The 25,263-nt window shown below is 33.9% G+C and overlaps 1 protein-coding gene across 4 annotated transcripts in view; it reads left to right on the top strand.

Annotated features, from left to right (window-relative positions):
• The window catches only part of ehbp1 (EH domain binding protein 1), a 387,620-nt gene that overhangs the window by 331,913 nt on the left and 30,444 nt on the right, over positions 1 to 25,263 (top strand). For 2 of the 4 annotated variants that reach the window (XM_039738603.1, XM_039738601.1), the window contains 3 exons: positions 13,019 to 13,163; positions 16,306 to 16,439; positions 24,443 to 24,581. In XM_039738603.1, the coding sequence (XP_039594537.1) occupies positions 13,019 to 13,163; positions 16,306 to 16,439; positions 24,443 to 24,581 (418 nt within the window). Of the gene's footprint in view, positions 1 to 13,015; positions 13,164 to 16,305; positions 16,440 to 24,442; positions 24,582 to 25,263 lie in introns of all 4 variants that reach the window. The other 2 variants (XM_039738602.1, XM_039738600.1) reach the window with 1 other exon arrangement.

Genomic DNA, 25,263 nt, shown 5'->3' with positions numbered 1-25,263 from the left:
TTAAATGTTATTTTGATTATGATAGATTTTAAAAACTGCATCTGCTCCAAATGAGAATGTTAGCAGTGTATATAAAGATGTTTCATACCCATCTTCCAAATCTAGTACTGATGATACTTAAGACATAAGTCCTAGCAGCAGCAGGAAAACTTAAGTTCAGCATTTACTGTCACTCTAGGGTAAGATTAAGATACCAAATATGAAAAGTTCAATAAGCTGTTAAAATATGCTCCATTTCTGTTTGGTTCATTATGGCAAGGAATTGTTAACTACTTATTTAAATGAGGAATGTCTCTGTACTAGATAGACTAAATGGCAAACTTAAATTTGATCAGTCTTTCTGTTATAAAAACAGTAACATAAATTGATAGAATCCCTTTAAAAGCCAATAATTGAGTAATTTTTGTTTTTATAGTGTCAAAATATTTCGTCCAAAGTAATAAGATTCTTTCCTGGTTATGTTTTTTGGAATCGGATTAAGTGAAGGTTTACATGGCATTCAAGTAGCAAGTATTTATATTTCATGGATATTTTTAATTAGATTTCCCATTGTATTTCAGTATAATCATCTGTCATTTTATAGAGCATGTGTGTTTCATTATTAGATGTTGCAAGCATCCATTGTCTACCACAGATGCCCTACAGTTAAAAAGTTTGTTTGTCATGTGTATTCAATGAAATTCTAATTGCAAGTTCCCCATATACTATTGTCAATATTATAATATACTCATATGTTGTTTATAACACCAAAGTTTAAATACAAAAAATGATATACCGTATACTGTAGAAATAACACAAATCAAGTATACTTGTGCATTAGTCGGAATGAGTGGCTGTTGAGTAGTCCTTAGATGTGAAGATAAAAGTTACCCCTAAATCTAGTGGTATGGATGCTAATTGTCCTGTACTGTTTGTCCGATAAGAGCAGGAAGAAAAGTAACCATGCAGGATGGCTAGGATCTTTAATAATACTGTTCGCCTTTCTACGTCACCATCTGTTGTATAAATCCTGAAGGCAGAAGGTTCTTTATTTCCTTATACAAATTTTTGTGTGATGAATTTGTTAGTTTTCACATACCCCTTGGGGTCAGAGCGTAAGGTCATCCATTGTATAGTGCCCTAGAGTAATTGCAGGTTAAGGAACTTGATCAAGGGCCCAGCAGAGTAGGGTCCCTTTTGGCAGTAATAGGGATTCGAACCAGCAACCTTACAGATACCAGCACAGATCCTTGGCCGTAAAGCCACCACTCTGCCCTAAGGTAGATATTTTTCAGTAATATGCTCACCAAATTTCTCCAACCTGTGTTAGTGCTTTCCAGTCCTGTGCTAATTAGGTCCCGTACCAAAATGTAATGCAGCCAATGAGGATGGACTCTACCAAGTACCTGAAGATTTTAGTGAGTATAGATGGAGACATCTATCCATTAGTGAGCCTTCATGATGAGAGCCAAGATGTGTTCTGGCCAGTTAAGGCATGGAGGCATGGTCTGCCTACTGCTTCCTTAAATCTATGACCATTAGGATTGCTGACATTAATTGCTCTTTAATGGAGAGATTGTTTTCCTAGCACCAATTTGTAAGAAAACAAATCTCTTCTTTGCAAGTAATCTCTTTATTTATGGTAATCAGGTCTATGATATTGGAGTCATCAGCAAACCTATTGATGGAGACAGAGCTGTACGGCCACAGCCATGTACAGTATGAGTAAGGAATATAGCAAGGAAATCAGTATACTACCCTTTCAGTACCTGTGTTAAAGTTTTGTCAGTTATGAAATCTAAAGTCCAGTTGCTGAAGTAAGAGAGGATTTTGCCGGAGAATTTTCATGCATATATAATATTCTTAGTGACCTTAAGATAAGAGTATCCTAAACATTAAATTATTTACTATATTTTTAAATGAATTAAAAGTGTTGTTACTTTTCAACCACAAATGTCCCAGGAAAGCAAAAACGTCAAATTCATTAACGATAATATATAACTGTTGACTGTTCTAAGTTTGTTAATGTACAACTGTTAATTGTTTGTTAAGACAGCTCTGCTCTAGAGAGAGTAGGTCTTTGTTACTCGTAACAAAGCAGAAAAGCTTGTTTTCTAGAATGATTGTGCCCCGTGGTTTTTACACCTCATCCACACCAATAGAGCAGTTTCTTTGTGAGAATAATTCCTCTCTGTAGTTCAGTTTGTATTCTTTGTTGCTCAGAATACACAATGCATTGCAAGCAAGCTTTTAGATAGATGACATCCCTCTATATTGAGGGTTAAGTACACTAATTATCATAGTTCTGAACAAGTACTTTTATTGAGAGCAGATGGTACTATCAAAAAGTATTCCTTCTAACTATGGGTGTGCAAATTGTGAATTTGGTTAATAAATCGGGTATTTGTTTTTGCATATTCTAAACACTGTTTGAACACTAAGTTGAAATGATTTATATATAGTGATGCCTAGAAGGTTAATATTTTTTAATCAAAGAGATAAAATTAGTCTGAAAAATTTTGTTTTAGAGTTGTTTATTTATAAAACTGGGGAAATTTTTTCTCTTCAGTCCATTCATGCATGAAGTATACACATCATAAAGAAGTTTCCCAAAGAGCTAGTGGTTATTTTGTTAAAATTGTGTGTTTACCAATAATTTCCTCTGTGGTCTGTCCAGCACATTCGTATTTATTTACATAACATAAAATAGTATACTGATTGCTAATGTTGTCTTTGTTATATAAAATATGTTTCAATAATGTGTTTCAAAATATATCTGAGGTACAATCTTCTAGACAACAGATGTATTAAATGAACAGTAAATGCATGGATATAATGCTTTTTATGTGAGAGAAAATGTCTGTATGTGGTATGTACATATCAGATTTGTCATTCATATTCCCTAATGTCTAGTAAGTTTTCAGTTATTCTGGCTTTAGTGTATAGTGTTAAAAAAATCAGTCTAGATACATGAGTAAGAAAGTAGTCCAAAGCAGTAAATAAACAGTTTAATTGTTAGGAATGGAGCAACAGGTATGAGTATTATTAGTACGGGGAAAAAGTCCAAGAAGCTACGCATCATGGCATGGAATGGTACAGATTGCAGAGCAAGCCAAGCATTGTACAGCTCTTCCTCTGTGAGAATGACATGCAGACCGTAGTTGCACACATGGTCTTTTTGGTTTAGTCTGGCAACATGGCTGACCAAGAAAGAGAATCATGTCATCACATAGTCATTCCCAGAAGAAAGCAACCATTTAGTGTCGTGCACCTTCATGTTTGAAAACTCTTTCAGATAGGCTTCCCATTAAATATTGTATGATGACTGCCAGATTGCCTATATGCATTTTTAAATGGTCAGATTACACCTAAAACTGGAAAGACAACCCTCTATCGAAGGCAATGGCGCCTGTATATTTTTTGTCTTCAGGTGGTAAAGTTTCATGAAAAGTGACATGACATTTGTCAGCAACAGTCCAGCCAGGAAATAGTTTAAATGCTGTCAGTACTCGTGACTAGTTTATGGCATACTTACTGGATGCCATAAATTCAGTCTCAAAGTTAGTTGTCTGTCTGTGGTCCAAAGCATTAACTTGGCAGTGCATCTCTATATTGTGGGAACCTTTGGTGTAAACTGTTAGATCCTATCACACAATTTGACACTCCTTCTTTACTGTTGTTCCTGTCAATGCTCCAGATGTATTTGAATACATGCGAAAATCTGTATTATCAGTTTTATTGTATATAATCTCTGTTTGTACAGCATATGTTAAAGTAAGTCTAGCTGACTGCCCATCCTGACAAAGAAATTAGATTTGTTTCTGCATCAAACTCACTTAATTGTTGGAAGATGTCATTGAACCATTCTTGGAGTACCATAGGGCATGTATAAGCTTCCTTAGATTACCTTTATTCAACATTGTCCAGTTATTTCCATTTCATGTTAAACTTAATACATGTTGAATCTAATGTGTTTCAAACTTCTGCATGTTTGATTGAGAAGAATGCAACTCAAGTCATTTATTATCATGTGTACATAGTACGATGAAATTCTTATTTATGTCTTATCAGAACAGTTGACAAACAATACAACACCCATGAAAACAGATGCAATTAAATAATACATAAAAAGTGTAAATAGCATGCAGCACATATATGTGTGCATTTGTGTATATATAAACACATACAGTTTGTTACAATATTTATTCTTAAGATTGACTGTTCAGATACCTTTTGACTTATGGTTATAAAGTATTCCAGAATCTGCTGGTGTGAGTGCCAATGGCCTATATTGTTCACCAGAAGGGACAAATGAGAAGTGCACCTGTGCAGAATGGCTGAGGTGTTTAATCACTCTGTTTCCCCTTCTGTGGCAGTGAGATTTGTATGTGTCTTGAACAGAGAAGGCAAATGAGTTCTGGTAATATTCTGTGCCACCTTCACCACCTTCTAGAATGTTTTACAATCTTGAGCTGAGCAGGTGCTGATGGAACAGTCTCCACAGTGCAACTGTAGAAGTTTGAACCCTAAATCCAAAGAGTTTCATTTATGTTAGGTAGAATGCCCAGAGGGGACTGGGCGGTCTCATGGTCTGGAATCCCTACAGATTTTATTTTTTCTCCAGCCGCCTGGAGTTTTTTTGTTTTTTCTGTCCCCCCTGGCCATTGAATCTTACTCTTATTTGATGTTAATTAATGTTGATTTATTTTGTTTTCTTATTGTGTCTTTTATTTTTCTATTCTTTATTATGTAAAGCACTTTGAGCTACTGTTTGTGTGAAAATGTGCTATATAAATAAATGATGTTGTTGTTGTTTGTATGATCAGATGGAAAAATTCAATCTGTCCTGATAAAGTAGAGGAGCTGGTGATCCTTTGTTGAATCGAGACAATGTGTTGTACCCAATTCAGTTATTCAGTGATAATGACTCCCGAGAAAATTAAAACTGTTCACCCTCTCAACAGCATATCCTCTAAGGTAGATGGAAGGGTGTTCTGCTATCTGCTTCCTGAACAGTGCTGTGGTTTTGCTGGTATTACGGGTGATATTGTTGTCCTGGAGCTATTGAATCAGCAGGTATACCTCTTCTCTGTAAGCCATCTCATCGTAGTTACTGATCAGGTCTTTGAATGTGCTGTCATCAGCAATTGTAATGATGGAGTTGGAGCTGTGTCTGTATTTACAGTCATAGGTGAACGGGGAGTGAATGGATGGAGGTTATGTCAGTGAATTAACCTGTGACTGTTTTGAGGGTCAGTGTGGAGGATGTGATGCTGCTAATATGCACGTGCTGAGGTCTGTTGATGTTGAACCTCCTAACCCAGTTGAAAAGTGTCCTAAAAGTCCTAAACTGAGGAGCTTGATGGTCATCTTTGATTATACTACAGTGTTAAATGCTGACCTGTAGCCTATTAAAAAAACTCTGGCATAAAAGTTATTATCCAGATTTGCCAGGTTGGTAAGAAAGTGCAAGGGATATGATATCCTCCGTGGGCCAATGGTGATGATATGCAGACTGGAAGTGATTGTGACTATTTGGAATTTTCAGTTTCATGTGTCCTGGCACTAGTGTCTCAAGCCACTTCATCACAACTGGAGTGATGCAGCAAATACAAATTTTTTCAGTAAAGCAAGGCAAAGCACATTAGCATGCAGGATATGTGAGTTATTTATATCATAATAATACAACTGCATTTTTTTAGAAAATCATTTGATGGTCATTAGAAAATTATTTTTATCTCTTTAGAAATTAAGTTTATGATCACAAATCATTGACTTTAATCCTCACACTATGTGACCAGAACATGGTCATTAAAATCATTAAAAAAGAAGACCCCATTAAAAGATCTAGCAGGGACAATTAAACTTAAAATAATTTATGGACACAGCATGTAGTCGTAGTAGGAGTAGCAGTATTAGTACCATCACATGTACCAAGTATGGTGAAATTCTTGCTTTGATGTCCGACCAAGATTCATGTTTTGGGAAGTCTATACGTGACCTGTCACTAACAAGAGGTTTAACCAATATTTGGAATTTGCCTTCTCATATAAATTAATATTTCTAGAAACGTTTTTTCTACTGTTGTTCAGTGGAAATATATGAAAACAATTCCATTTTAATGCAATAATATTTTTCAAAAAACAAATTTTTATGTATTGTTGACATTTGTGATTGCATTTTTCAATCTTTTATTTCCTGACCTCTATAGTTATTTACACTTACATAAACTTACTTCCAAGTTAATAGTTCTTTATTCTATTTCCAAATTCATTTAGTAATTTGTTATTACTGTGTCTGCATATTGTATCATATTTAATAATACAAAAAATATATATATATATTTAAGGTTATGTGCTGTAAAGTTCTTTACTGCTATTTTGAATATGGTTGTTGATATTCTGAGTTTCAAGTCATCTGTGAAAATTCAGTTTTTGACAGATTTTGATTTAAATTAGTGTTTTTTTTTTTCCTATGGTTTCAGGTGTATTTTGCCTTCTCACTTTCTGTGAATAATTATATATTTGTGATGATAAATTCCATCTCTTTTTTTTCCCTTTGCCATTTCATTCAATACTTTAAATTTATTGCTCAACAAGCACATTATAAATAAATAAAGCAAAGACAATAAGAATTTAATTGGAGATTGTGTGCGCTTGGAAAACATGAATAATTGATTTAAATTAAAACACCTCCCTCAAAATTATAGAATAAAATGAAATATATAGTTAGTTCTAACTTAAAGTGGCTCTATGCAGATTTCAGCCATACTCTGCTGTCCTGTTTTCAATGAAGAGAAGCAGCCATTCAACATTCTGAATCATTTTTGGAAGTTGAGTTTGTATATTTGAAAAAAATAGAGTTTGAGTGATACTTTTTACAAAGTATAGGATAAAAATAAGTGCTTCATACTACATCAAAATGGAGTGGAATTTGTTCATTACTCATTGGTACTCTTTGGTTCAGTACTCATTTTGAAATATGTCATTTTTATAATATTCAGTATGGTTCATATAAAACATTATATCAATTTTAATATACCTTATGATTTTTGCAAGAAGGATATTGGGTTATGTCATTATTGTTTTCTCAAGTTACATGGCCTCCATTCAAATTTGGTTTAAACTTTATAGCTTCATTTTTCTCTACTTGACATTTTCTATAAATTACATTTTATTAGAAAATTCATTTAATAAATGTGTTTATACATGTTCTCATGATAGCAGCATTAAAGGTAATTAATCCTAGCTGTTTAATTGACTGTTCTGCCAGCATTTTTATAAACCATATATACTTTAATTCATATTGCACTTCTAATTGTTTCATCATTCAGTTATATTTAAAATTAAATTTTTCTTCCCTCCTTTTATTTCCTGCTATCTTTCAAAACCTCTTCTAAAGTCCTACAAACTTGCTTTTTTGCTAGAGTTCTTTGAATAAAGAGGGCAACATGTAGAGTTCACAAACCTAGTCGTATTATGAATACTCATTTATTTCACGGATTTGATCTGATATGTTGACGTAGTCTGTCTTGTTTGCTCCCTAGCTGCTGCCTTTTCTGCTTTTCTTGAATTATAATTTAATTATTGTGCTAAGTTTTTAGAATTTCTCCATTTTAAGTAACATTTGTATACACTGTAAATCAATTATAGTAATATCTTTGTTTAATATTTTATGTGATGTAGTTGATATTCATGAGTCCTTTAGTATAAATAACTTCAAAAATGAATGATTGTTACAGTGCACATATGATCATAATGCTGTTAGCTAAACCTCATGGTTGAATTATTGTTAAGTGTATTATCTGACATCTCCTTCAGTATTTATTAACCTGTGTGGCCTAAATCCTTCCTTTAGATTATTTCTTTTGAATATAATTTGTAGCATTATTTTATGTGTGGCCATTTGTGAGTAAACTCTATGAACAATATAAAATGCTCTAAATGTGTGTGTGTGTTTGTATCTGTCTGCGATTGCGTGTGTGTATGTTTATAAATCATAATTACTTTGTAAAATACACTGTACATATACAGAATAGGTTTATATATACAGTATATATGTGTGTAATTGTGTATATATATATATATATATACATATATACATACATATAGTGTGTGTGTGCATATATATATGCATATATATATATATATATGCATATATATATATATATATATATAATGTTTGTGTGTGCATGTGTATACATTTAGGATTTTGGACTTTATTGACTATATTTATTTAAAATATGTAGTCAGTATACACTAAAATCTTAAAATGGTGTAAGAAGCTTAGTCCTTGAATGGTTGAGTAAACACAATCGAGAAGGAATAAAACAAACAGTTCATGAAGGTCCCAAGTAAAAGCTCGGCCAGCTCCAATCTTTAAAACCCTTGCAATATTTTCTTTTTTTTCCCCACTTTTCTTTACATATTCTATAGCTGGTGAATGGGGTACATTTCTGTAATCCTTGCCTCTGGACAGGCGCAGAATTCTCTTTCTTTCTAAATGGCTAATAACAGTGTCTTGCTTCCTGTCAAGTGATGAAAGGCCAGAGCGATAATTTCCCTCTCCCACCTACAAATGCATGGTGTAATCAGACAGGCGACAAGCAATTTTTAAAAAACACCGATCATTGTAAGTAGGAGCATAAGAAATGAAACAAAATAAAAAACAGTGTTTCTTTACAACCATATCTGTTTTTGCAAAGCTTTAAAATAAAATTTTAATTCTGCCTCCTGTTTGAAGTGTAATATGTTTTAATGTTTAATGTTTTAGCATTAATCGATTGACAGTTTTTGCTTTACCTTGTTTATTATTAGATACACTGGTTGTTAATGGTGATTATTCTTCCTATCATTTTGTCTAAGGTCATTATTTTAATTGTTATCACAAATGTGCTATTCCACCCTTGTTACACTGTGCTGTATAAGAAACACGATACAGGACAGCAATCTTCATTTCACTTCTTGTTAGAATTCCTTGTGGCTTTTTGTTTTTGAAAAGCAAACATAATATACTCAACTGGTATGCAAATTAAATTCTCCTTTAACCATATTATTAGGTAAGTGACTTTCCCCATCTTATTCAAATCTCAAAAATGTCCTCAATTTCTTAAGACCATTTTAGACATTCTTTTGGGCAGTAATTACCCTGGCAGCTACATGGACAGTTTCTCACATCCTGATTCACCTTCACTAATCCATGGCGTCATTTTTGGCTGAATGTAATGTCAGTCACTGCCATCTGCGGCAAGTACAAAAAGGACCCCCTAAAGACAGCCATTTTTATTTGTTTCTTAAGATCCAAAGGCTGTTGAAAGAACAATTGGATAAAGTTGAGATTTAGTAGAAGCTTGATTTTCTTGTTCCAGCGAAATGAAACTTTGGTCTTTTCTTTTCTCCTTTTTAAAATCTGCAAGGGGTTTGTAGTTGTGTCAATGCTGCAAGGGTGCCACTGCTGATCACTTTAATTACTGCGACTAAGGAGGATAAAATTAAAAGTAACGCCATTGAAGCAGCAGAAGGAAGCTTGCTGAGATGGCATCGAACTGTGAAATATAGTCAAAAAAATGGCATACAAATTTTTATGAGGTCAGAAAACAAGAAGAGCGTTTTGAGAATAGTTTTCTGTATTGCTAGAGTATTTTAGTCTGTCTTCAGTTAATCAACCAACAAATTAAGGAACTGGTAAAACAGGTTATGTTAATACTAATAAGTTGCTCTGTCATCTATCTGATCCTTTATCATATTAGAAATGTGATATTTAAACCACATTTTTGCATTTGACGCCAGTCTTATTCAAAGGTTATTCCCCAAAGATGTGCATTTCTTAGAATTGTCCCTTAAAATTATTCAGTAAATGCAGTAACTCCTTTTAGAATATTTTCACACATTTCAAGTTATTGCCATCAAAGGCAAAACATACATATAAAGCTAATCAAACATACCAATTTTTTTAATTCTAGCCTCATTTTTTTTTTCCCCCTTATTACCTTAAACATTTTACTGGTTGAAGAAGGAGATGTTAGACACACATCTTTGTTTTGTTTTTTCCTGCAGGGCTTGTTTTATTATCAATTTAGTGAATAAATATAAATCCATCCAAATACTTTGCTATTTTTGTTTATAACCATGTCTGATTTGTCACTGTTATTCCTTGATAAAATTGCTTCCCATTCATAATCCTGTTACAGCTCGGCTTTTTTTGCAGACCCCTTGCTATCAATTCCTTGTAATTTACAATTTTGATTACTACTGTTTATTCCTTAATTTTTCTTCTGCTGCCCAGCATTCTGTCAATTACATTTCACCTATAACCTTTATTGTCAGGAAGCAAATTAGCTTATTTGATCAGTAGTTTAAAAGTATATGTATATGACTTTATATCCATTAACCAATTTAATTAGAGAGAAATTCAGAATGATTATTATATTTTAAGTTTTTTTTTTCCCATGTCTTCATATCTGGGCCATGTATGTGTGTATATACAGTATACAAACACATTTATTTATTTATTATATATATTGTATATACATATACACTCAGCTCTCAACTGCTTCTTCCCAAGCATGGTTTCTCTCTCACTCTCCCTCTCTCTCTCCCCATATTTTCTGCCGTTAAGTACCACTGAAATCCAGCTGTTATTATAGCTTCTAAAATCCTTATCCCAGTTTAAATGTATAAAGCCTGGCCTTTCGAGATTTAATGAATTGTGAACAAGTGTGTTTAGGTGAGCTTAATTCTAACTACTGTGTATCTTAGGGAAGTTAAGAGGTGAGAAAGCAAACACCACAAATTTGCCAGCCCCTGGGAGAGCTTTTCGGGGCTGGGAAGTGTGCGTATTTAGAGCTGGAACATGAGCAGAAAAGTAAATTGAACCAATCTGATAGGAAAACAAGAGTCGTGTCAGTCAGGCTCAGGATATTGTGCTTTGTCCATACACTTTGTTTACTGTAGGGTTTTATACGTTGTAACCTGCCCGCATGCTCTGTAAATGGGTCTAAATCTCAGTGCCTGAGGATTGAATTACAGAACACCTCTGGGCTAATGGTTATAAACACAGTTCCATTAGGGTTGTTCTGCCACTCATTCATTTGCATTTTCCTATTGTTCTTTGGAACAATTGCTACAAACAAATAATTTACATAGAAATGAGTAAAATGTACCTAATTAGTATTTTGTGATTGCTTTGTTAATGGCTACTTAAGTGAATTGCGCTGGTTCCAAACTACTGTTAAACATTCTCCAAAGTGCAATTTGGAGGTTTGTATTTAAGGTAGCTAGCGTCCATTTTTTTCACTTTCAAGGTGGAATGTTAAATGCTGAAAGCCAGGCTGTTTTGAATGTTTCATATATGAAAAGTATCTATTCAAGTAAAACAAATGTATTAATAACAGATGTTTACTTTATATCCAGCTCAGGTTGGTGGTCTACCAAAATTCTGTATTCAAACAAACTCCTTTAAAAAAAGTAACATGCTTTTATGTAAATACACTATATGGTTATATTTAGTGAATTTAGTGTATATATTATTTTCTTGTCTTGATGTATCACGTAATACTTATCTCTGTTGGCCTCTAATGCTGATAACATCTCGTCTGCAGCATAAGGCGGAACTGCAGTGGTACAACCAGTGATTTAAGCAATCATCAATAATCTTTTCACTAAGGATGAACATCATATATATTTATGAGTAAAAAAGAAAATTTTTCCAGGGGCAGTATGTGTAACTAAAAATCTAATTTCAGCTACTGCAGCATCTACAGTGTTTTTACATCAGCCTGGGATTGACAAGCATCTGTCATTTGCAGACTTCCTGAATTTTCATTGTTAAGTGCTTTATGCCTGAAATTCATATACACTACTGTTATATGTAATTTTTTTTTAACCTTAAATCTGATTAGGCTTAAAATATAATTATTGTAATTGTGTATAAATAACTGTTTTAACAGGAATATATTAATGTATAATAAGTATCTTTTTTTAAGCATTTTATTATATTTTATTAGTGTATATTTTTAAACCTTTGAATATATTTACAGATTATTTTAATAAGTATAGTATGGTATTTATCCTTTCAGTTGTCTCTGGGCTTCTGAACGTTTATATAATTTGTTGGTAAATAAATGGTGCATATTTTTATGTATTTAAATGTTGGAGTATGCATGTGACTTCATAAAATATATATATATATATATATATATATATATACACACACATATATATTAATAACTTTTTAATACTGTAAGATAGCTTTAACAAAATTAACTGAAAACATCTCTATAGTTGAAAAATAAATAAGGCAGCCTGTAGGTCATGCATTGTGTTTTTTTTCTTTTTTTTATTGCAAAAAAGAATTTTCTCTGCAATGCAAATTGTACTACTTCAAACTCTGCTCCAGTACCTACTGACAGCTTTAATTGAATTATGCTTTTGAACGATTTTTTCCCCAAATTCAACTATTATGACTGCTCAGTGGAGATGAATATGTATATGTTCTTACTTTGATAATTACGTATATATATTTAGCAATAAATATTTTGGGATTTTGAGTATGCCCTGTTAAAGTGAGACAGGTTTACAAAAAATGTGACATTTTTGCTCATAGCAGAATGGGCTTAATGGTATTCTTGAGTGAGGCCTGCTTACATTTACTTACATTTTGCATTAATTGTGATTGTTCTTTCATTCTTAATTATTAAATAACATGTAATTATAGGATAGCAATTACTTGCATTTTGTTTTAAAAGCAATATAGTTGTTAGTTTAATATATGATTATTAGACCATTATTATTCAGTATAAGTCACACACAAAAAATATTGTTAAACATTATTTATTACAGAATTGGTCTCAATATTTCTTTCTGATCTGTGTTGCTTTAAAATAAGGTATATGATAGGGTCTGATATAAAGTGGTATATTTACTGTGTGGTCTTCGGCTCCATGCTGTAAACTAGGCGCTATCGTGATCATCAGATTGGGAATGAAATGGCATTTCTGTCAATTACTGAGATGGCAACTGTTCAATATATTTCCTAGCAGCAAGATGAAGAGCGACGTCGTCAGCTGAGGGAGAGGGCCCGTCAGTTAATAGCAGAGGCTCGATCTGGTGTGAAGATGTCAGAACTTCCCAGCTACAATGAAATGGCTGCAGAAAAGTTGAAGGAAAGGTCAAAGACATCTGGAGGTGAGTGTTTTTGAGGGGGAGTTGAGGGGGAGTGGCAGCCAGCGGCATTACCAAAGCAAATCTTGGGGAAAAAAAAAAATAATACAGTGCCAAGGTCATGATTACCAAGCTGTCTGTTGCATAAATTCCCAGTGAAACAGCTGCAGCTTTGGCATTTGGTTGCAACCCAGTGCACAACTAAAGTGTTGTGTAGCAGCACCCTGCCCCTTTAAAATGATCTGTGCAGCACTGAAACATTGTAGGGATGCAGCCCACAGGCTTACTTAATTGTTTATTAGTTAGTCATAATTATTATGATAAAAACTAAACTTAGCGATAATATACATTCATCACAATAACTGTGATTAATAAGGTAATGAAGTGGGACTCTGGGCTTCATCTCTAACATTTAAATAAAGCAGTGATGAAAGTTTAGAAATAAGCTGAGTCCTGACTTTTTAAACAGATTTATGTTAAAAGTTTCACTATAGTGTGCTAGCTTTATCCATAGCGTGATGTTTTTGGTAAGACAATGATTAACAGAAAGTTTGAAACAAACAACAACATAATTGAAACAGTTTATTGGAATATAGACTTTATTGAAAGTTTATGTCCTAGTAGTATTCTAATTGCACACCTCATTAAAAACCTACTTGTTACAAATGTGCTTGATATATAAGACTTGCCGAGCAGAATGCATAATCCTAGCTATCTTGTGTTCCACTCAAAAAAAATCTTAATTCACAAAGCATGCAGTAAAACTGATTCTAAAAGCAGTGGTCTTCCAGTGAACATCTATTTTTAAGATTTTCATACCACTTTTTTTGTTATGCTGCACAGAAAAAATTGATATTTTTGTGGTTTTGTATTCAAGTATCCAACATTAGGTGCTGCTGTTGTCATCTAGAGTGTCATCTTGCTTACAAGATACTTGGCATCTACTTTAAGCACTTATATTTGTCCTTTTATTTGTTTCTGATGGTATTCATACTTAAAATAATGCAATGAATATGTTTTAAATCCTTTAACTTTTATTTCTTTAAAAACACAGTATAATGAAAAAATATCATACAGTATGAACCTATAATTAGCAATACTGGAAGTTTAAATTCCTGTCCAACAGTGTAATTGTTAGGTTTTTATTTGTGCCATGTATCCTCTTGGGTTTCACCGTATTGGTGTGCATTGCATGTTAGATACATGTGAAAGGGATGTGGGATTAAGGTAAATAAACAGTAGCAGTCGTAAATATTTCAAGTCACCAAAATCATTTTCAGGCAATGAATGCTTATGTTTAAAAGGACTCAGAAGGAGAAACTATATAGATGCTGGATCAGTACTGTAATGCCAGCTTTTTTTTGAGCTACTGTAACTCTGTTGCATGATCTCAAATTTAACTATAAACTAATCAACTAACAACTATTCATGTTTGAAGTGCCTGTTTTTTGTTCCTGCAGATCTTGGGGAGGAGGATGGCGGTTTTGTTGTTGGTGGTGGTGGTGGGGGTTGGTGATGGTGATGATGATGATTTATTTACTAACGATGAGGAAAGTCCTGTCTGTTCCTGTACAGGGGGCGAAGATGAACTTACTAACCTTAACACTGATCTTGTGTCTCTTGGTAATTGTAAAAGTACTTTAGCTGTTGATTTTTTCACTACTCAAATAGTATACAAAATAATTTGTTTAGTAAGACTATCACAATTTATTGACTTCTCATATCTGTTTCTTTTTATAATCTCATCCTTTTTGATGCTTTGCTTTATACATCAATCTTCTGTAACTACTTCTTCATCAATCAAATTATTTACTGTGTGTGCATGTTTATAGTATCGGTTTTACTGGGTATTACCAGTACCTTTAAGGAGTGAAAAATGACAGCCTTATTTGAAATGTACATAAAATTTTTTTAATTAGAGCATTCATCATGATGTACAATATGTGCTCAACAAGTAGAATATTTTTGGCACGATCTTCCAGTGCTCTACAGTCTATATGGTCGTGTAACGTTTCTGCATCTAATACATATTCCAATATATCTGTCACCCCCATTAATAAATGCCAGTATATAATAATCCCATTGATCAAAGTTGGCGCAGGTATAGGAATATCCCTTGATCATTGCTTGTGTGACAACTAAGCCATGTTAGCTGAAGCGTATAGAAATATATGTAAAAATTGCTTAACAGTGTTTTCTGGGCTTCTCTTGCCTTGACCCCAATAAACAAAGCATTAACATAAAAATAAAACAACAATTAGGTATTTTGCCTTCTAATTGTTTTTTTTTTTTTTTAATTCTTGTATACTTTTCTTAAGGTAAGAAACCCAACAAAACATTTTGTTTAATATTCTGTGTTAGATGTAGTTGGTTGCAATTGACAGTCTTTGAAGGTATAAACTAAAGCACAGTTGACAAAAAAAAAAACATGAAATATCTTTTTACTTTCATTGTCCTTTGAAGCTAATCTGTGTATAATTTAACTTAAGCAAAGCCATGCATTGCTAGTATTTTTCCCAAAGCAGAGAAGCATTTCATTTCTATTAAGCTACTTTACCACAAAAGAGGATCCTTAATGTTAATCAAGAAGCACTTTCTTAAAAAAGACAGAACAGCAAATGACTGATGTTTTCATTTAATTGTAATAACACTCTTTCTGCCAGTCGTTTTAGAAAAAAGACATTTCACACTGTACTTTATTTTATTTATTTTTTTAATTATTATTGTCATATTTATTGACCAACACAGTAATTGTGCATCTTCATTTACCCCATCATAATGGTCTTCAGCATCAATGTACAACAAATTTGGTAATCATTTCTACAGTCATTTTTATGTCAGCTGAATGTTTGCAACAATAATTGCATTTTTAAATTCCTAAACTTCTCTTGGCTAAATTGAAATGTTAAAGTTTTTGGTTTTAAATGAGGCTGTTCATATATTCAGTTTCTTTCAATTTTCCAGTGCTTGAAACACATTCATTTTTTTGTGAATGGAAGGTAATGCCAAAATTGTTTGCTTCTTATTTTCAGTAGAGCCTAATTGGACAATCCTAACATATTTTGCTTGCTTATAATATTTATTTAGTTTAGTTACATGTGACAGTTCTTATTAAAATTAACTAGGTCAGTTGGTTTATCATATACTTTGAATATTTATGCCCTAGGTGGACAGAGCTGTAAACACATTGATCACAGACTCCGAAAGCCTCTCGACACTCGACTGCAGACAGCCAGTTCCAATTCAGCTGCCTCGGTACAGATAGCAACGAATGATGGCATAATACATCAAGAACTTAAGGTAATTATTATGTGATCTCTAGTGGTCCAAACTTTTCAGAAACATCATGGGTACGGAAGAGTATTACTGAAGGAACAAAAGCAAATCAATTAGTGTTTACCTCTGTCACAGGCAGTTAATAAGGAATACTGTTTTAAGTGTTAAGAGAGAAGAAATTTGAGAACACATAGATGCTTTCTGGATTTTTCTTCAAAATATTTGCAAACAAGTATACTGCCTGTAATAAAAGTTCATACATATTCTTGTATTTTAAGTAGTACATTTAAAGGATTCTTTTAACTATATAGAAGTGATTTCTTCTGTAAATCCAAGTGCACTTCATATCTCTTGTGTGCATTTTTGTATCCATTACATGTTGTTACTGGAGAGTAGCATTATCTGCACTCATCCATTTCATAAGCTGTGCACAGATAATGTGATTAAAATGGAACCTGAGACCAGTTTGTTATACCCTGCCCTGTCTTCTGTGAAAATGGATGAGTGTTACAAGATGCAATATTATAAAAGAAACCTTTAAAGAGTGCCTGGTCCATACCTCCAAGTTTTCCAGTCTGATACCATCATGTCCCCTCCCCAATTCAGTAGGTGGGATCCCACATCCCTCTACCACCATCATTTAGCCTTTGATACAAATTAAACCAGTAACTGCTCACTCCACATGCTAGTGACCTATTTAACTCTAATAGCCCTTGAGAGGAAGCATTGCGAGAGCTATCGCAGATTAGTTCCCAGCGATGCTAATGTATGTTATTTGTAAAAGATTGCATATTAATTAATGTACAACTTTTGTGAATTGTGTTTGTTTACTTTGGTATTTGATCTGAGAAGCAGTTTTTAAATAGTATATCAAGTTACAGCAAGGAGAAACCCAAAACACTTTCCTTAATGCCAATACATGTGTTACACTTATTAATTAAATGGCAAACAGGCCTTTGGATAGAGTATTTCGAAATTGTTTACTATTTAGTTCTGTTCTAGATTTCATAAGTTGTTGCATTTCTTCAACTTTAATGTTGATATTGTTTTCTGAAGAAGAGTGCACAATCAAGCCTTCTTAGATTGTGGTCTTTTTAATATTATAACTTGATCCTATAACTAGATTCTGTAATTATCTTTAAAAAAAAGTGACACTGTGGATGCTTCATTCGTTAATTATCATCACTCGATGATACAGATTACACTGGATCACCTGTACACACGCAAGGCCTATCCCAGCTGCATGCTATTTGGGGACCATGATGCTGACTGAAAGGATTTCCTTCCCTGAGATATATAAAGCTTTGATGTCCTAAAACAATGCCCTTCATTGCTTTCTGTTGTGCTGTTATGTCCTATAAGTTGGTGTTGAAAGTGATCTAGCAGAGGAGAACATTCAGTCCGCTGTCTTAAACAAAGAGGAGCCAGGTCACGTCTGATTTTACATTCAATTTAGCTTTCTGCAGTGGATTTGATGCAAGATGAAGCTGGTCTGAGTAAAACACAATGGGTTGCAAAAGCTAAATGAATTAGGCTGGTTTAGAGGAATGTGCTTTGTAAAGGAGCTGGAGTCCCTGGTCATAAAAAGGTTTCTGGAAATAGGATTTTCAGGGCTAATCACTCTGATATTTTAATGCGTTGCTGGGCTTAAAAATCTGGTGTATTTGTTATGTATACTAAATACTTCATCTTAAACTGCCAGACCTCTACTTACATCATTGACTGTGTCAGAAATTACTTTCCAAGATGTTTAGATTTACCCCCAATAACTGGGCATGTCATGCTCCTGTATCTTAAATGTGTGGCATCTGTTTCTTCAAAAACCACAGAGTCTGTCTCCAGGTTTGTTTTTTGTAAAACGCACTTAGGGCGTATTGTAAATGAGGCCTTCAGCATTTGCAAAGGAGGATAAACTGTTTAGTTCCCTTGAGGATTCAGTATCCCAGACCTCCTTGAGGCTAGAGAATAGACCATTAGAGATCTTCCTCATTACTGATTGTCTCAATGCAAAGAAAGGGTGCAGTCTTGGTAGCGTTTGATAACAAGTTTCAACATTCAGCAGGCTTAGTTATTAGTCATGCATCTTGGTCTTTGCCCATTTACTTTGAAAACAATTCATGAAAATAATAATAAAGAATAAAATGCTATATTTGTTTTATGTTTGGTACCCATGGTATCTTCCTGTGCCATGCCCTGCAAATGTTGGGAGTGGATGATTTTTTTTTTTTTTGCTCCAATGGGGATTTTAGCATTTGATTACAGTTTTGCTTGTGATTTTCCCCAATGTTAGCTTAGATAGAATTATGTTTTGTTACTACAGTGTGCTTTTGCTGCCTTTAAACAGCATTTTCCCTACAAAGTATTGCTTTAATTTATCGTAGCAGCTTTTCTTTGGCTCTTTTGCCTTATAAAGAGAAACTTGCCTTTCCTGTTTGACCAGCAAGAACACTCAAGAATGTTGGCAAAGTTATAGTAAGCCACAGAGCAAGCGGCATGTTTAGATCACAGACACAGGTCACCGAGTTATGTATGCTATTCATTTATGTGATGAGGCAAAGGTGTAGATAGAGGGCTTGCAGCACTAGTAGTTCATTCTTACCAATTAGATGCATCAGTGCTGTCCCCTGAACATTTTCTCTTTTAAATGAAATTTAAATGACAAATACATTTCTTAACAACACAGAATGCCTTTTGGCAAAATAATAAGAAATATTTATAATGAAAGCTCAAGTCTTTTTGTCAGCAGGTCATTTTTTAAGACATGTGTATGTAGGTTTATTTTCACAAAATGATTAATACATTTGTGTCACAGTCATATCCAAGAAAAAAAAATCTTGTTCTAACAAATAATTTTTAAATGGCAATTATATGAGTGTTTTGAGCTAAATTGGCTTACTTGCAATTTGAATATTAATAGCTGTTAGCGTTCAAGTTCTGTGAAGAGGATCTTTTCATAATATTCAGTAGGAAGGATTGTTTTTAGTCAAATTGCTGAATTATCTTTTATGACAACCACGTTCTTCTCAACACCAAGAGCTGGAACATGTACTCTAATTGTGAACTTGTTTATGTGGTGTTAATAGTGGTAAAATGTTATTCACAACAGTTATTTCCACTTGGCTTGATCACACAGTATGTCATGAAAAAGGCATGCTGTGTAGTTTTACATATGCATACTTCTGAAAACAACAACATTACTAATGTGCATAATTTGAATAAATTACAGAGGGTTTGTTGAAGCTTTGTTTGTTAATTTTGATTAAAATTAATTGTATATGTGCAGGATGATACAGGAACTGTGGTTTCAGTGCTGCTTCCTCAAATATCCACGAGTGTGAGTTTGACTTCTGTCACGGTCTCTGTTCCTAAGACATTTGCACAGTCTGATGGTTTTTTTTTTTTTTGGTTACTCCAATTGCCCTCAGTATTCCAAATGGATTCATGATAGATTAACTGGCATCCTAAAACTTTGGTATGGTGTAATTGCAAACCATTGTGTCCAGTGTTGATTGGCTTACCAGCCTGGATGGATTCCTTTCCTGTTCCCAGTGCTGCACAAATTGGGTCTAGTTTCACAAGACTAGTGGAAAAAAAAAATCGGATTCAAAACATGCATGGGTGAAGCTAAACATTTTATGAAGACTTTTTGGTGTAAAGTACTAAATTTAAAAGTGCATTATCTTAGTGCTGATCAGTTCATTTTTAAAAGCAGTTCTCTTGTCACTTGCAAGCAGTAAAAAGACAAAGCAGCATCCACAATTTAGTAAACCACACTAGATCTAAAGATCTTAAATCTGTCATCATCTTTTAGGATGTTATGGAATCTCTTTACTTTTCCCACCTAGTCTAATGCAAGCTTGTAATTGATTTGTGTTTCCTTATATTTAGCACAGTAAAACTGTATTTTAAACATTGAAAGATCAAACATTTTGAAGAAAACTTATCTGTGTGTATGACCTAATTTAGAACAAAATACAGCTGTTGTCCCTTTAATGTAGAGGCACATAGTACCCAGCTGTTTATTTCAAGGGTTAAAATTATTTTAAATGTGAGACTGTTTTTAAAAAAAAAAAAAACTGCTCAAAACTCTAACAGCTTAAAATACAGTATATATTATCATAGGCAAGATGCATGATTTGATTTTAAATATTTCTCTTTTTTTTCTTGACATGACAAGATATGTTTGTCCATTTGTTGGTTTGCAAAACTTGGTGGTCAAGTAATTAGTTACTATACTGCATAAGCAACAGCATTGCATACTTCCATGACTTATTTGTATACATCTCCGTTTTTCCATTTGCATGCAAAAGTTGTGAATTCAAATACAGCAGACTCCTTCACTCAGTAAATAAAAGGTGTTCCTTTTTATTTCTAAAAAAATGTACAGAGCCCATCTTTCTGCCTGGTGGTGCATAGAACTATTTAATGAGGGGGAGCTGAAGAGTGCAGTGAGACAAATCCTCAATGCCTCAGTTTTCAAGTTTGTGACATTTTTTTTTCTTTTTTCTAAAAGGAATTTGAATGTTGTTGACTTGATTGATTCTTTGAAACTTTGACTTTTGGTATTTTATCTTTTAACAACACTCTCCAGTATGTGCCATCAGATGCACAAATACTAATAAATAATAGTACATTTTATTTATTTATAGGCACCATTCTAAATACTGAAGGACACTGAACAATAGATAAAACACATTTTAAACAAAACTAAACTACAAAAATTAAAATCAGACAGAGCAAGTGTAGTCAAAGAGAAAAAGCAGTCTTAAACAAATGAGTTTTAAGTTTAGATTTGAAAAGTGAAAATGATTCAATATTTCTAAGCTCAGATGGTAGTGAGTTTCAGACCTGGGGAGCAGAGCAACTGAATGCTTTGCTCCCCATAGTGGTAAGACAGACGGTTTGGACAGTCAAGTGGATGGAGGAAGAGGATCTAAGGGTACAGGAGGGAATGGCAATATAGAGGAGGTCAGATAGATATGGAGGGGCAAGATTGTGGATAGTGTTAAAAGTTAACAGAAGAATTTTGAATTGAATGCGGAACTTAACTGGAAGCCAGTGAAACTGCTGCAAGACTGGAGTGATATGGTGAATAGAGGGGGTTCTAGTAATGATGCGGGCAGCTGAATTCTGGACCAGTTGAAGTTTATAAAGAGATTTGTGAGAAAGACCAAAGAAAAGGGAATTGCAATAATCCATACAAGAAGTGACAAGGCTATGAACAAGGATAGCAGTGGTGTGGGGAGTGAGAGAGGGGCAAATATGATTAATGTTACGCAGGTGGAAATATGCAGACCAGGAAATGTTATTGATATGGGACTAAAAGGATAAAGTACTATCAAGGATGACACCCAGACTTTTAATCTGTGTGGAAGGGGAGACAGAGAAATTATCTATAAGTAGGGAACATTTTTCAGTTTTGGATAATGTTAATTTTGTACCAATGAGGAGAACCTCAGTTTTGTCACTATATGATTTAAGAAAATTTGAAGAAAACCAGGATTTGATTTCTGCTATGCAATTAATAAGCGAGGAGGGTGGAAAGGAAACAGTAGGTTTGCTAGTGACATAGAGCTGGGTGTCATCAGCATATTAGTGGAAGATAATGTTATTTTTACGAAAGATATTGCAAAGGGAAGGAGGTAAATAATGAAAAGGAGGGGCCCCAGGACACAGCCCTGGGGCACACCTGAAGTAACAGTGGTGGGTTGGGATGTGAAGGTTTTAAGCTGAACAAACTGAGTGCAGTCAGAGATGTAGGATCTGAACCAATCTAGTGGAGTGTGGGTAATGCCAGTCGAAGATAATCTATTGAGAAGAGTAGTGTGACAAATAGTGTCAAAGGCTGCACTCAGATCAAGGAGGATGAGAATAGTAATTAAACCAGAATCAGCTGCCATAAGGAGGTCATTAGTAAGTGTCATTTCTGTACTGTGCAGGGGACGAAAACCAGACTGGAACAGTTCATACAGATTATTTTGAGATAAATGAGAATGAAGTTGAATAGAAGTATTTTTTCAAGAATTTTGGAAATGAAGGGTAGATTAGAAATAGGACGTAAATTACTGAAATTAGTCGGATCAGCACCAAGTTTTTTTTCAGTATTGGGGTTATTGCAGCAGTTTTAAAATATGAAGGAACAGTACCAGTAGTGAGAGAAGAGTGGATTACAGCAGAAATAAGAGGGACCAGAGAAGGGAAGCAGGCTTTAACTACAACTGTAGGAAGGGAGTCCAGTTGTGTATTGTAAATGTTGCTGTAAACAGTTAAAATTGTTCAATCTGTTCATTCGCCTTTGTCACTCTTGCATTTATAAATGTATTCACCCCTAATACTATGTATGTAGCTCCTCTTGGGATAATTATAGCAGTGGATACAGGAAACCAGTTTTTGCATTTCTTACAACAGGTCTGTATCATAATGAAATGTTACATTCTCAGCACATAGCCAAATTGGAAAGGCCAGTTAACCTTATATGCACCCTTTTAAAATGTGTTATGAAGGCCGAAGTACCAAGAGGTAGCACATGCAGATGTGAGGAGAACTTGCATACTCAAACCCAGGTTTAAAATGTAGAGTGGCAACAACATTCATCCCTATACCACCATTGTAACTTTAACAATTTCCTTATATTCAATGTTGATTTATTTAGCCTTAATAGAATTACATAGAATTTGATAGTTTTGGTCAGGGCTGTTGAATCAGTACACAAAACCTTCAACTCTTGCTCCGACTCCTCAATTTATGGTTGCACCAACTCTGACTCCTCCGCTTGCAATTAAACAAATATATTTACTATGTTGATTGAAAGCATACAAGATACAAAGAACTTTATCACTGCCAGCGTGAATAATCAGCCTACATTTTAGCACTCTAACCTGTTAAACTTCGGTTTTAAAGAATATAGCAATGTTGTTGTGGCTTACAAATGCTGAGTGACATTAAACATAGGACTGACCTTGCAAAATTAAGAAAGAAGCTTTATTTTTATCAAAAGTCTAGACGAAAAAATAGTTTAATTGAATTGGTGTATGTGAAGTTGGAAATTTTAACAAATTATTTTACAATTTACATGCATTTAATGTAAAAATACAAAAAGGTCTTGGTCATGTTTATGGACCAAAAAGAAGTATAAATGCTGTTGACACCGTTTTCACTAGAAACAGAATAAACACATACTTTTAGCTTTTGCACACATGAAGATTAGCCTTTCAAAAGTGCTTACTGAAGAATATAAAAACTTGTCATAATGTTTAGTATTACTTTTGGCTGAAATTAATACAGTACCCTATCACTATTTTAGACTTGGATTTCAAATTTAAGAAAGGCTGATGAAAGTGCATATTCAATCTATAGCCTTTTTACAATGTTAAAAAAACATTGCTAGTTGCAATATGGTAGTCTTGCTTGCCCAGGCAAATTAATGGACTACTGTCCTTCTCATGGGTTTTTGAAAGTTTTAAATAAATAACCTGAGAATCTAAATCCAGACTACTTGTCACTGGCATTCAGGGTTGATCAGTGACCATTTACCAAAGTTGCCCCTAATGCACGTTGCTATAGTTTTTTTTTTTTTCCCTTACAAGTCTTTATTAGTTTCTCAAACATAATTAAATACTCAATTTCTAAACACAGATTTTATTATTTGTAAATGGTAATCATTTTTTTGGACAGTGCAGTGGTAACCATACCATATAACTCTTGCTTATAGCTAAGTCATTTTATATTGCACTGGAGATTTTTTTCTAGTCTATTTTTAGAGCTAGTATTGTTTTTATTTTTTCTTGCTTTCTTGTAAAACTGTTTTTGGCAGCTTTGATAGTTGATTGACAGCAGTCATAGAGTTTCAGTTCCTTTGGACAGCTCAGTAATTTAGTAATTTGAAACTGTTAGGATGATGCACTGTAGCTGCACTTTATCTCTCAAGGCTTTCCCTCACTAACAGTTGAGTGCTTCAGGTCACAACTCACTTCTATTTTTCTGTTTTTGCTTTTTTATGTATAAATTGCCCTTATTTTCTGTTCTAGAGCACAGCAGAAGAAGTTCGAATGGAAAGGCTCCGTAAAGCTAGTGAACGGTTGTTAAGTCCTATGGTGTTCAGCAAAGACTCTACAGTGAGAATAACACGACTTCAATCTTTTAGTCAATATGTAGAGAATAGACCTGGTAAGTGAATATTTCAGTCAGTCTGATAATATTTGTCTCATACTGATGTTCATTATGTTCAACAGCTTAAATTATTTCAGTATTTGTTTATAATTGGGTATAACTGTACACCGTGCATATGCATTGGTAGTGTTGCAATAGATGTGCACACTTTCACCTTTGCATAGAATTTCACATAGGTTTTTCCAGTGAATCCAATGAACTCTTAAAACTGTTCAGCAACTATTAAAATTCCTGGTAGCATGGTAGCATATTGTTTAGTGTTGCTGCTTCACTGATTTAGCATTCTGGGCTCGAATCATACATCTAGTTATTGCCCATGTAGAGTTACACTTTCTCCCTGTAGCTCTTTAGTTTTTATACCACATCATTTAGATTAATTGGCAATTCAGAATTTGCTACTCTGTGAGTGAGAAAGTTGCCAGTATTTTAATTATATTATGTTTGGCATATGCCATAACTCAGTGTAACAAATGAGACCAGAATAGGTTGCAAATGTTCACATTAGTGTTTTTCAAATTAAAGCACAGGCAGGTTAAGTGACCTGCTCAGGGTCATAAAGTAATTTGGATGCTGAGATTGAACTGGAAATCTTGTTAACTTTAGTGACTAACGTCCTATTTACGATTGTCCCATTGTCTGCCATGTGGTTCTTCAGCTTCCAATATATGGGATGCCTAAT

This window comes from Polypterus senegalus, chromosome 16 (genome assembly GCF_016835505.1).
Source record: "Polypterus senegalus isolate Bchr_013 chromosome 16, ASM1683550v1, whole genome shotgun sequence".
Lineage (NCBI taxonomy): Eukaryota > Metazoa > Chordata > Cladistia > Polypteriformes > Polypteridae > Polypterus > Polypterus senegalus.
The sequence above is the reverse complement of the archived record's forward strand: the minus strand, read 5'-3'. Positions and strand labels throughout refer to the sequence as shown.